The sequence below is a fragment of the Berghia stephanieae genome, chromosome 2 (genome assembly GCF_034508935.2).
Source record: "Berghia stephanieae isolate SIO BIC M18660-M18661 chromosome 2, UCSD_Bste_1.3, whole genome shotgun sequence".
NCBI classification, from domain to species: domain Eukaryota; kingdom Metazoa; phylum Mollusca; class Gastropoda; order Nudibranchia; family Aeolidiidae; genus Berghia; species Berghia stephanieae.
This window is the reverse complement of record NC_088361.1, coordinates 33,875,308-33,888,077: the sequence shown is the minus strand read 5'-3', so window position 1 is coordinate 33,888,077 and position 12,770 is coordinate 33,875,308. Positions and strand designations below refer to the sequence as shown.

The 12,770-nt window shown below is 35.3% G+C and overlaps 1 protein-coding gene across 2 annotated transcripts in view; it reads left to right on the top strand.

Moving 5' to 3' along the window:
• The window catches only part of LOC144964759 (uncharacterized), a 71,969-nt gene that overhangs the window by 44,138 nt on the left and 15,061 nt on the right, over positions 1-12,770 (top strand). For both annotated transcript variants that reach the window (XM_078899351.1, XM_078899352.1), the window contains exons 4-14: positions 2,197-2,278; positions 4,635-4,720; positions 5,589-5,695; positions 6,099-6,151; positions 6,831-6,956; positions 7,503-7,574; positions 8,052-8,221; positions 9,526-9,610; positions 10,623-10,756; positions 11,261-11,528; positions 12,289-12,420. In XM_078899351.1, the coding sequence (XP_078755477.1) occupies positions 2,197-2,278; positions 4,635-4,720; positions 5,589-5,695; positions 6,099-6,151; positions 6,831-6,956; positions 7,503-7,574; positions 8,052-8,221; positions 9,526-9,610; positions 10,623-10,756; positions 11,261-11,528; positions 12,289-12,420 (1,315 nt within the window). The remainder of the gene's footprint in view (positions 1-2,196; positions 2,279-4,634; positions 4,721-5,588; positions 5,696-6,098; positions 6,152-6,830; positions 6,957-7,502; positions 7,575-8,051; positions 8,222-9,525; positions 9,611-10,622; positions 10,757-11,260; positions 11,529-12,288; positions 12,421-12,770) is intronic.

Here is a 12,770-nt window from a genome sequence, read left to right as displayed (position 1 = left end):
CATACGATTTCCTCGATCAGATTATGAGCGTTTAAATTTACACATCGTTTTCTGAGTTAGTTCTATTAATAGATCAAACGGTAGAACAGTAGGAATTTTACTTAAACACATACCACCGATTGTAAAACATGTGTAGTTTGCTGTGTCTTCCAATCACTGCCTTTGTCTACATTATGACGATTGTCCGAGAGGGTGTTTATCTACCTGTCTAGTGTATCTAATTTGAAGAACAATGGTCGTAAGAGCGGGAACTTGTTTCCTTGGTAACTTGAAAAGAAGCTTTCCTCGTTCTGTTCCAGCGAAAGGAGACAACAGACTAAAGTCCCCGTCAACGACGGCACGTATTATTATATTATTATTATTGTTATTAATTTTGGTGGTGATGGTGGTAGAGGTGTAGATGTTGTTTTTGTTGCTTTTATAGCAGAAGTGTTAGCAGCAGAAACAGCAGAAGCAGCACTACTACTACTACTACTACTACTACTACTACTACTACTACTACTACTACTACTACTACTACTACTACTACTACGACTACTACTACTACTACTACTACTACTACTACTACTACTACTACTACTAGTAGTAGTAGTAGTAGTAGTAGTAGTAGTAGTAGTAGTAGTAGTTGGCAGTCACCCGTTGTCTCCTTTTGGTTCCTAAGTCCTTGGGAGTTTGTATGTAACTAGTCCTTCGAAGCAGATCGTAACTATATTAAATAGGTTACATAAAGGTGGTCAAATATTTCAGTAGCAGGGTGTATAGGCAGATTCTTATGATTACGGGAAGTAAAAGAGTGATGATGATCTTTCTTGATGACCAGCCTTTATCTATACTAGAAAATAAGATACTATCACTCTGACACCAGAAGATTAATTACACAAGGCATGTACCCAGACCTCCGGAAGAGTGGTTTTACTCTTCAAATGAAATAGGAACACGTTTTTTTTTACATCACTCTTATTTTATTCCCTACTCTTTGGTCAGTTTCAGGCCATGATTTTGCGAAGGCTACGAGATGAGTACGTATTCGTAAACACTGATAATGCTTTTTATTTTTATAGATAGTGTGCGCTTGACTAAGAAATTCACAACATTGCCAGCCGGAAGTATAACGGACCAACACACAAAACTATGTATTACCTTGAACGTTTATAGTCTGTTTAATACAGTTTAGTGAGAATTACTCATAAACGTGGATGGCAAAATACAATAATAAAGACTTGAGTGACGTTATCTTCGTTCTATCTATACGACTCCTCCAAAGTTCTTATCAGTTAAGTGGGTGATCTCCCATTTCCCAGAGCAGTAATCAAACGTTAGCATTTTATATTATAAGGAGGGGAACGAATAGTTTCAGGTTGCATTTCCGCTAATTATTTATTACATTGTTATTGTCTTTGAATCTCTTGTTACATATTATTATAATATTTTTGTTGTTGTTGTTAGTGGTAGTTGAGGTGTGGTTGTTGTATTTGATCCTATAGTAGTGGTAGTAGTAGTAATAGTAGTAGTAGTAGTAGTAGTAGTAGTAGTAGTAGTAGTAGTAGTAGTAGTAATAGTAGTAGTAGTAGTAGTAGTAGTAGTAGTAGTAGTAGTGGTGGTGGTAGTAGTAGTAGTAGTAGTAGTTGTAGTAGTAGTAGTAGTAGTACTAGTAGTGGTAGTAGTAGTAGTAGTAGTAGTAGTAGTAGTAGTAGTAGTAGTAGTAGTGGTGGTGGTGGTGGTAGTAGTTGTTGTAGTAGTCGTAGTAGAATTAATAGTATTAGTAGAAATAGTTTTAACAGTAGTACTAGTAGTAGTAGTAGTAGTAGTAGTAGTAGTAGTAGTAGTGGTAGTAGTAGTAGTAGTAGTAGTAGTAGTAGTAGTAGTAGTAGTAGTAGTAGTAGTAGTAGTAGTAGTAGCAGTAGTAGTAGTAGTAAGGTAGTAGTAGTGGTGTTAATAGTAGTAGTAGTAGGGGTAGTAGTAGTAGTAGTAGTAGTAGTAGTAGTAGTAGTAGTAGTAGTAGTAGTAGTAGTAGTAGTAGTTTATATATATACAGACAGAGAGAGAGAGAGAGAGAGAGAGAGAGAGAGAGAGAGAGAGAGAGAGAGAGAGAGAGAGAGAGAGAGAGAGAGAGAGAGAGAGAGAGAGAGAGAGAGAGAGACTAATACATGTTTCCTAACGACAATATGAGCATAAGTTCTAATGTTTCAATTGCAGGCATCTATTTCCCCAATCGTACATAGAGAAAGTCTTTCATAACAACGAGTCTGGAATCTTGACAAACCACAGCACAAAGCCGGTAAGTGTTTATATAAAACAGTCTACTTCGGCAGTTAAAAATCCCCTCATTCTATTAAATAATTTATATGGCGAATTTCCACGGATTCACCATTCCTTATACTCTGAAAAAAACAACAAAACGCGTATCTAATATTTTGGCCAGAAAACTTGTCCTTCAAATATCGATCGATTTAAATGACCCTCATCTTGACAAAAAGCTCGAACATGGGACTTCGCAATGTCGTGTTTAAAGTCCCAGGTTTGACAGTTTTTGTCAGGATGAGGGTCATATAAATCGATCAATATTTAAAGGACGAATTTTCTGGCTAAAGTTTTAAACACATGGTTTTCCAGAGGTGGCTGTTAACCGGTTAAAAAAAAAAAAGTAAAATTTCATAGTCTTGATCACTTTGACTTTCGAACGTTTCAAACCTACAATTCCGTCACTGTTTCACCCCGATATAATACCAGACTGATGTGAGGGGTCACATTATTCATGCTTCCATATTTATGTGACCCACCGTCTCAAAACGATATTATGTCGGGATGAACCCAGTGCTGTAAATTCAATTTATAGCCACAAACATGAATCTTTGGTTTAGTTTCTCTTTTTTTTATGGTGGAAAGTAAATATTATTTCTTGCATTACAATCCATTGGAATATCTCATTATTTTATTTCTAAATTCACCATTTGGGTAGAAAGTAAATATTATTTCTTGCATTACAATCCATTCGAATATCTCATTATTTTATCTCTAAATTGACCATTCGGGTAGAAAGTAAATATTATTTCTTGCATTACAATCCATTGGAATATCTCATTATTTTATTTCTACATTCAATAATGGGGTGCTGCTATTTTTTGTGTACTTACTCAGTACACGTCGGGTGCTATAAAATGTGCTCAAAGCGCTTTACAGAGGGTCCCGGACCAACAGCAACACTTGTAGAACGAGACATGACGCCTGTTAGGCGATATTAAAATGTTCCAGACAGAGACAACGCTGTTCATGGCCAGGTACTCAATTTACACCTGAGTACGGTGATAGAATGTGAGTAAAGAGTCTTTTCCAAGGACTCAACTATGCACCGAGCGAGGCTCGCACCCAGGACCTTCCGATCCGAAAGCGAGTGTCATACCACAAGACCACATGGCCTCAAGAATCCTAATTATATTAGACATCGTATATACGATTCTTACACTCTTGCTTTTTGGAATTCCGGACGTGTTCTCAAACCGCCACATTATGAGCTTGCAGATATGTTCAAAGATACTTAAATGATCTACTTCTTTTTAAAGAATCTAATTTTTAGCGAAATTTAACGATTTATAATCTGACGTCATAAATTATAACATATTATCATTACGCTTTACTATTTAGGGAGAGGGGTCTAGCTAGAATAATATACATTTGTACACCGCTTTTTCTTCCTCCACGTCAACACGTTAATGAGTAATCACAGCATAACCTCAATAATCCACAATGTTAGACAACATTACTACATGACATTTATAAAATGAAAAAAAAAACCCAACCCCCCCCCCCCCCCCCCCCCCCCCCCCCAAAAAAAAAAAAAAAAAAAAAAAACCCAAAAAACAAGCATTACATGTTAAATGGACAACACATTACATACTCTGACACAATGATTAAAAGCATTTAAATCCTACGTATCGTCATAATGGATGTAGGCAGCTGTACTGGCTGTACTTAATATATGCAAGTACACAATAAGACAGGAAGTCAGGGGTAGTGAGAGGGATCGCGGAGTGCACGATAATATTCAATTTATAAAATAATCTTTCCCTCTAAAAGATAATCATAGTTGATAGTTGTTCTGTTTTATGACAAGTACATTCCCATATGTTGTCGAAAGTTAGATTGATTATATAATAATATAATGTTCAATCTTTTTGATACTACAGGCATCTCTTTGAAAGGGACGTGACCCAGCATTTGTAGACAAAACGTTATCTGTATAGGGTTATCTCCCTTGTGATAATCTACCGCCACTAGAGTCTGTTCAATGGCTATCTTTCTTCATCATCTGGAGCTATCGTTCAGGAGTTACAATACATCATATATTCGTTTGTTTCTAATTGATTGATTGTTTTAAAAAAAAAGCATGATACAAGTCGTAACGTCACGCTTTGAAAGGAGTAACATAAGTCCATGTATACAATAAGATGTTACACATAAAATAATGTAATATATCACACCACAAAGACCACACAAAGGGGACAGACCAGAAGTCAAGTCAATTCCTAGGTTTGAGAGGCGTTCTTTTTTGTGTGTTTTTGTTTGATTTTTAAATTTTTTGTTGAATGATGGGGGTCGTTTTAATCGAAAGCTTTATTTTTAAAATTCGATTCTAGGTTCCAAAGAATTGTTTCTACCATGGTGTTGTTCGTGGACAGCCTAGGTCTGAGGCGGCCATTAGTACTTGCCTTGGAGGTATTAGGTGAGTTAACTCATTCATTGCAGGATTGGCAGTCTTTTATATCTCTTTTTTTTCTTTTCTTTATAATGTTTAGAGTAAAACAGAATCATGCCCTTAAAGATATTTTCTGGACCTATATTATTATCAGTAAATTCAAGGTGATATAAGATCAGCGGTCACGAAAAAAAAATCGAAACAAAAAGACTTCTCAGTCAATATTTTGTATTTTTATTTTTAGCCCCAAGTCGGATTTTCACCTTTGAACTTGCTCTCTCTCTCTCTCTCTCTCTCTCTCTCTCTCTCTCTCTCTCTCTCTCTCTCTCTCTCTCTCTCTCTCTGTCAGACTGCTGACAACAAAGACGAGAATATGGCTGCTTATTGTATCAGACACAGTAATGTATTTCATGGAGTGTCGCAGAGCTAAATTTATATTGTGAAAGTGAAAGAGTAAAAGCAAAAACGAAACAAGAACAAAACAAACGAAACCAAACTAAACCACAAAGAACACACACACACACACACACACACACACACACATGCATGCATACATACATTCACGCATATTAAAAAAACACCCCCCCCCCCCCCACTCAAAAAAATCGAAACCAAAAACAACATAAAAAAAACAAAACTTGAAAAACAACCAAAAAAAAAAAAAAACAACAAAAAAGAAAAAAAACAACAAAACAAACAAACAAACAAAAAAAAAAAATCAAAACAAAAGAAAAGAAAAATCAAACCCGAATTACAACAAAAACAAAAACACGAACAATTTGGGAAAGGTTTTCAAGTCTTAGAGATATCTAGATTTCTTTTCTCCTTCTCATTTTCCATCCATATTATCATCCTTTGAGTCCATATCCAATATTTGTCTATTCATTTTCCCCAGTGGTTACATCACAGATCGTCGAGACAGCTATCACATAGAACCGTTGAAAGGCAGAATTCATAGAGTGTACAGGAACAGTGACCAGAGAAAGCTCCCATTTAAATGTGGTGTGTTGGATTTTTTTTAAAAAAGAAGATTTTCTGGCTTTGATGACAGAGGATTAAGGGGGGGGGGGGGGGGGGGGGGGGTATTTGGTTAATATTCCTATGTTTTCAAAATAAAAAACTTGTTCTAATTTTAAAAAAATACTGTTGAAGGTTAAAGGGAGATAGTACTCATTTCTTTGTGTCCCCCTTTTTACTGTCTTTGATTATAATATACCTTAAACCTTGTTTTTTTTTTTTTTTACACGGATGTATATATTTACATCCATTAAAAATTATCAGATTGTTTATACTATAGAAGCTACTAATCGTAATTTTACTGTATTCCCTTTTGTACAGGGCTTTCAAATTACGCAAACGTTTTGACACAATCAGCCTATAAGATATTATATTCTCTCTTTACCAGGCACTGTGGGCCATGAAAACAGACTACATAGTCACAAACAAGTTATTAAAAGGGTGAGTGAAAGTGTTCCATTCATAAAGCAAGGATCAGATTTCAAATTACTGAACAGTGTTTAGAGAACAAAAGGTTACAGGATGAAAACCAAACTTAAAATTTACCAAAGTTGTCTTGAGAAAGGTAATCAATATCATGTTTTGCCAGAAAGGCGCATTGTTTTTTTAAAAAGGATATTGATTCAGGTCTCACATGCATCATTTTATAGTTCAGTCTCAAGTTGTAAGTGTTTTAAGTACCTAATTTGCTAAACTCTTATTAATACATTTCTATCATTTTAGCTCATATTTCTATGACGATAAGGATTGAATTGTAAGCTTCAATTTATTAGGCGAAGACAGATACTGTTGACGTTTCGGGTTTCCCCTTTCTCAAAAAACAGAATGAATGTGATAATGTGATAGTGGCGTTGTTAAGGTGAATATTGATTACAATTCAATCCTTATCGTTTTTTTTCCTTCGAGCTTCAAGCAGCAACAGTTTCATTACTCATATTTCGATGGGATATCATGTCAAAGGCTATTGAAACCTGAATCTTCCTTCTTATGACTAATTACTTTCAAAATAACTGTATAATCAATAAAACCCATATTATTTATTACTACGACATAGTAAAGTATCATCATTCAACAGTCCTGTCTGTTTCTTGCATAATCTTCTCTTATTTTCATCTTTCAGTTAAAGAGGAGTGTGAAACATAACCCTTATATCTCCCCCAAGCACCACAAGCCCATAAGAGCTCCTTATGATAGTAACAGGAACACTCGCTATGTGGAATTGTACTTAGTAAACGATTATAGAACGGTAGGAATTTATTTTCTCTACAGGTACTGAGGTCAGTGCAGTACGACAGAATGCTGTTGCACTGATAAAACACACTATTATCATTTTGAACAGAAAATTTTAATTAAATTACAGATCTATTAATGGAGGTCCTGATAGCTCAGTTGGTAGAGAAATCGCTTCATCCACAAAGGGACTGAGATCGATCCTGGGTGCAGTCGTGATTTTTTTCCTCTGATCCTTCTGTCTACCCAGCAATGATTGGGTAGCTGGGTCTGTTAGATCTCGTGGAAAGTTCTTTGCCAAAGACTAGCATCCTATCCAAATGGTAGCAAGCAATTGCCATTGTCTGATTCACACACAAAACTATGCCTAGACTTTTATAGTCTTATTGATATATTTTAGTTTAATGATGACTTATTATTAAAATAGCTGTCTAAAAACATTAACAAAAAGCTTAATGACATATTTTTCGTTCCATCTGGTATTTAAAAAGACTTTAATTTTTATATACTCATGTCAGAACATATCATTACATATATTTATTCTTCAATGTTCTATTTTCAGTATGAGAGACATGGCAAGAATATGGACATTGTCATCAGGAGATCACAGAATATTGCCAATATTGTCAGTGGTGTAAGTATGCTTCAATATATTATAGGGTTATGACTTTTCTCGACAAAATTAAATGTGGACGATGACGGTGAAGAGGATGATGATGATGATGATGATGATGATGATGATGATGATGATGATGATGCTGATGATGATGATGATGATGATGATGATGATGATGATGATGATGATGATGATGATGATTAGGATGATGATGATGTTGATGACGATGGTGATGATGTTGATGATGATGATGATGATGATGATGATGATGATGATGATGATGATGATGATGATGATGATGATTAATTTTTTCTTGCTCTGTCATGTTATTAGCATGTTATTATACAAAGAGGTAGGATATTAGAATTGATGAGTTTTTATTCGAAACAATTCTGTTATAATGATGATAATGATGATGGTGATGTCTTTAAAGGGTTAAAGGCTGATGCCAAGTTATATCCCCCCCCCCCTTTTCTTTCTTTGTTTTGTATGTAGCTGTATCGTCAACTGAATATTTACGTGGCCTTAGTGGGAGTCGAGGTGTGGAGTGCAGGTGATTTGATCACTATTTCTAAAAGTGCCGACAGTACCATGGAGAACTTTCTACGATATCGCAAAGAACGGATCAACCCTCGCCACCACAATGACAATGCACAGCTGGTCACGTGAGTAGGCCTACTACGTTGTAATATATTAGCTCAACAGTAATGTTTTTATTTTGTATAAATTTTGGGATCCCAGTTGCACACTTGGGTGGAGCATTCAATTCACAGGCAAATTTATCTCATTTCCGTCCACTTAAAGTCAAGCTCTTTTTTACCCTCTGTACTCTCAACAGTATTTCAGTAGCTGGGTCTAAATTAAATTGTGAGGAAAGTACTTTACAACCTATCCCAAGGGGAACAGGCAAATATTACTGTTTAAAGCAACGGTAACTGAGATAAACTCTGAGTCTATTGAGCTATGTATGGACTGTGAAGCAATATTTTGGGGGAGGGGAGGGGGAGGGGGGGGGGGGGGCAAACTAATACATAAAAATTGCATCTGAATGTCACAATTTATTTCACTCTGATTTTTATTGTATAACAATTTTTTGTAATGAATTGCTTTTATCAAATGGTGTTTAAATCATGACTTATTGCATTCTTCATTTTTTATTGGGGATAAATACATGAAAAAAAAATAGATTTCAATAAATAAATATTCTTTCATTTGTAATAAACATGTTGAAATGAAAACCAAAAAAAAATGAAGGATTGTTACCAAACCTGAAAAGCTAATATTAATGCAATCCCTTGTACAAAGAATTAAATGCCCCATAGGGATACCAGAAGGGGGAAAAAGAGGAGGGAGAGGAGGAGGAGGAGGCAGAGGAGATAGCAGAGTGATTAGGGCATTGCACTGTTCCCTGGCAGGTTCCTGGTCAGAGCCCCGCTTCAGGCGATTTCGTTCAAGAAAATTAACCCTCCTCTTGCTCACTTGGTCAACATGGGAAATTCCTGCTGACATCAGACGTTTGTCTTATGGTTTATCTAAGATGGGCATAATTTATTATCAATTTATAACTTTATAATCTTGTGTGTCACTGTGGTATTGTGGTACATCTTGGATCCTTTAAATAGGTTCAAGGATTCGATTAGGCACATTATATCCTTAAAGAGGCATTTTTCACACATCTTTCTCGTCCTATCGGAGATAAACATTAAATCCAGAGATTCCCATCAGTGTAAGGCCCTGTTGTCGATGTCTGAAAATTTTACTAGCCTAAGTATATGTCTCATCCTATACATCGAATTTACACGCTCAAGATATTTACAAAATAGAAAGGACTTAGAGCATGTTGTTAAATATAAATGCAATTATAATAAAACGAAATTGTTTTTATGATCTAATTCATATTCGATTTTAAACATTGCCATAAACCTTTTCAGAGGATTTTATTTACCATTTTGTCTTTTTATTATTTCAGTGGTAAATTTTTTGATCATGGAGTTGTAGGAAAAGCCATAAAAGGGCCAATCTGTACACACCAGTATTCTGGAGGAGTCAACATGGTAACCTTATTTCATTTTTAATTGAAATTGAATTGAATTAAATTTGATAAAAACTGGTTATTTCGAAAGTCAAAGGACTTGGTGATCCATGATGCATCTCCGGTTTTTTTTGTTCAATACATAGATTGATCAATAGAAGAAAATCAAAACATTATGAAATTCAAAACTGAATACACTGGTCACATTACTGGGTTATTAGTGGAATGTGTTGTTCAGTGACGACATGGTGGTATCTCCACCCCCCCCCCCCCCCCCCCCCCAAAAAAAAAAAACCAAACCAACAAAACAAACAAAACAACAAAAACAAAAAACAAAAACAAAAACAAAAACCAAAAAAAAAAAAAAAGGCTGAATTGCAAGACAGTTCGATTAAGTTTGACTTGCTCTGTCATTTATGCAGCAAAACATATGTTATTAGACAAAGAGGGAGGGTATTAGAAATGTGTTTATATAAGAAAGAATTCTGTTCTATACGGGTAACTAGTTGATATACGAAGTTGGCCAGTAGAAGAAGAGTAAATAGGTGGTAACCAATATATTATAATGTTATGTCAATTTTAATTGAGCTGCCTCCCCTATATAAAAAATATGAAAGGATCACACTGATTGGTGGAACTTTGTACCAGTCAGCCATAATTACAGACCTACAGAAATTCAGTACAGACGATGCCAATGAGGTTACAGACAAGCATATGACTTTCCTTTTGACCATGTAAACGGTAATCGAGAAGTAAATCTTTTCAGACAAGCCGTTGTGTGGAGATGCATTTGGATTAAGGAAAATTTCCAAGTCAGAAAGTGTGTTGATGTAAAATTGGGACAAGATTTTTGTGTAAATTTATTTAACAATGTTCCTTTAAAAAGCAAGCCAATGAAAGAAACAATACAATTTTTAACAATGTTTCATTTTGTATCTGACATATATTGTTATTGTATAATTCATATCAAATAAATTGTTGTAAAATTTATTCCTTTTTCTTTCATTTTCATCCTAATTTTATTTTCATGTCAGGACTACGGTGGTCCAGTGACACTTGTAGCCACAACTGTGGCTCATGAGATGGGTCACAACTTTGGGATGGAGCACGACAATGATACCATGTGTCAATGCAGGGACGAGAAATGCATCATGGCCGACACCAGTGGGTATGTCATCTTTATTTTATTTTTGAAGATTCCGGTTTATATGCTTTGACGGGTTGGGAGTCATTTTCATTTAGGCTGTCAATGAATTGGTGAAAACTGACTTAAGGAGTCAATAAAATGAAAAACAATTACAGGGAATGTTTAGGGTCAAAACATTTTCTTTAAATGAGACAGCTCATTCAGTCAGATTGAATAGTATTGTTAATGTTTATAATTATTCAACAATGTAGGATTTTTGGATCTGTTGTAAAATTTTATTTTATTTCAGACAGTCGATTATAAAAATCTTATTATCATTCTGACTTTCTTCCTTTCCTATCCTTTCATATTTAATTGATCAACACTATTATACAATTGTATAGTGATCAGAACAATTTTCACAGATGCCTGCTATTTTATTTGATATTCATGGTATGAGTTTTTCAAAGTGTTTTCAACAATCCCCTAAACGTACATATTGCATCATCATAATAATCTTTATTGTGACTTCACTCTCGTCTCCAGCCAAATCAGCCCCCATTACTGGTCAACCTGTTCCCAAAACACGTTGGCCGAAGCATTTGATCTTGGAATGGATTACTGTCTTCAGAATATTCCAGAACAAATCTACATGGGTCCTGTCTGTGGAAATGGCTTCAAGGAAGAGGGAGAGGAGTGTGACTGTGGGTTAGCTGCAGACTGCAACAATCGGTGTTGTGACCCGCTCACCTGTCGCATGTACTCGACTGCCAAGTGTGCTACTGGCATGTGTTGTGATTTAGATCAATGCGAGGTTCGTTTAGAAAGCTCAAGAGTTTATTTTACGCCTTTCTTGGCCAATAGCCATAATTTGTCTCTGAACAAATTATATCATCATCCTCCTCATCATCATCATTCATCAACAACAACAACAACAACAACAACAACGACAACAACAACAATACCAGCAACAAGAATAATAATGATAAACAATGGTCATTATCAAATTAATTGAATGAATTAAGTGAGTGTTGAAAAATGGTGTGATATCAAACTTCTCTCAATTAAATTCCACCCACATTTTATGATTTCCTTTTCATAATAGTAAAGATCAACGGTTCATTTAGGCTTGATTTTTTTCTATACTTTAATAAGAACTAAAAAATGAATGAAGACACATGAACTCAATACCTTTGAATTCATCATGAGATTTTGAATAAGCATTCTGGGGAATTATGAAAGTTTGTTAAAATACTTGAAAGATGTGTGTAGAATTGAATACATCTAGTAAAACCTACATACTGCCAGATTTTAAATCAATTTTATTGATTAATCTGTGTATGATACTACTTAAGCCAATTTACTTAAGACCTAAAACTTTCCAAAGTCTTCTGACCATAGCAACCATAGCAACAGATTGTGAACTGGCGAGTAAATTGACACAGCAATCAGAGAGGCAGCCGACGCTTCCTTATTGAATGTTTAGGAAGCAAAAAGTCTTAAATGATTAAGTCACTCAATTAAGCAAACGATAAAAAGTAACCACATCCCTCCTCTGTTCCTCCTTCCTTTAGCCAAAGAAAGCAGCCACCATGTGCAGAAAGCCTTTGGGAGAATGTGACCTCCCAGAATACTGTGATGGCGTGAGTGAATTCTGCCCTGAGGATTACTATGTGCAGGATGGACACGTCTGTCAACATGGAGAGGTAGCGTGATAAAATTTGGCCTGATGGAGATTGACCTTTGAGATTAGTTATCAAAGTATAGATTATAGACTATGTGTACTTATTGATATCAAGTTTGAAATCCAGACATCATTTTGTGTAGAGTCATCACACCCGTAAATATATAAGAATACGACGGCAATTCAACATTTAGTTGTAATTTTTTTGAGGTGGAAATAAATCAGTTTCCTGTTGAAATAAAAAAAAAATTCTGCCGTCATTCTGAGTCAGCACTGGCTGGGTAGCTGAATCTAACAATAACAATTTATCTGGTTGAACTACTCTGTGATAGAATAGAAATTTCTTAGTCAGAGGATAAAAAGCAGTCAGTG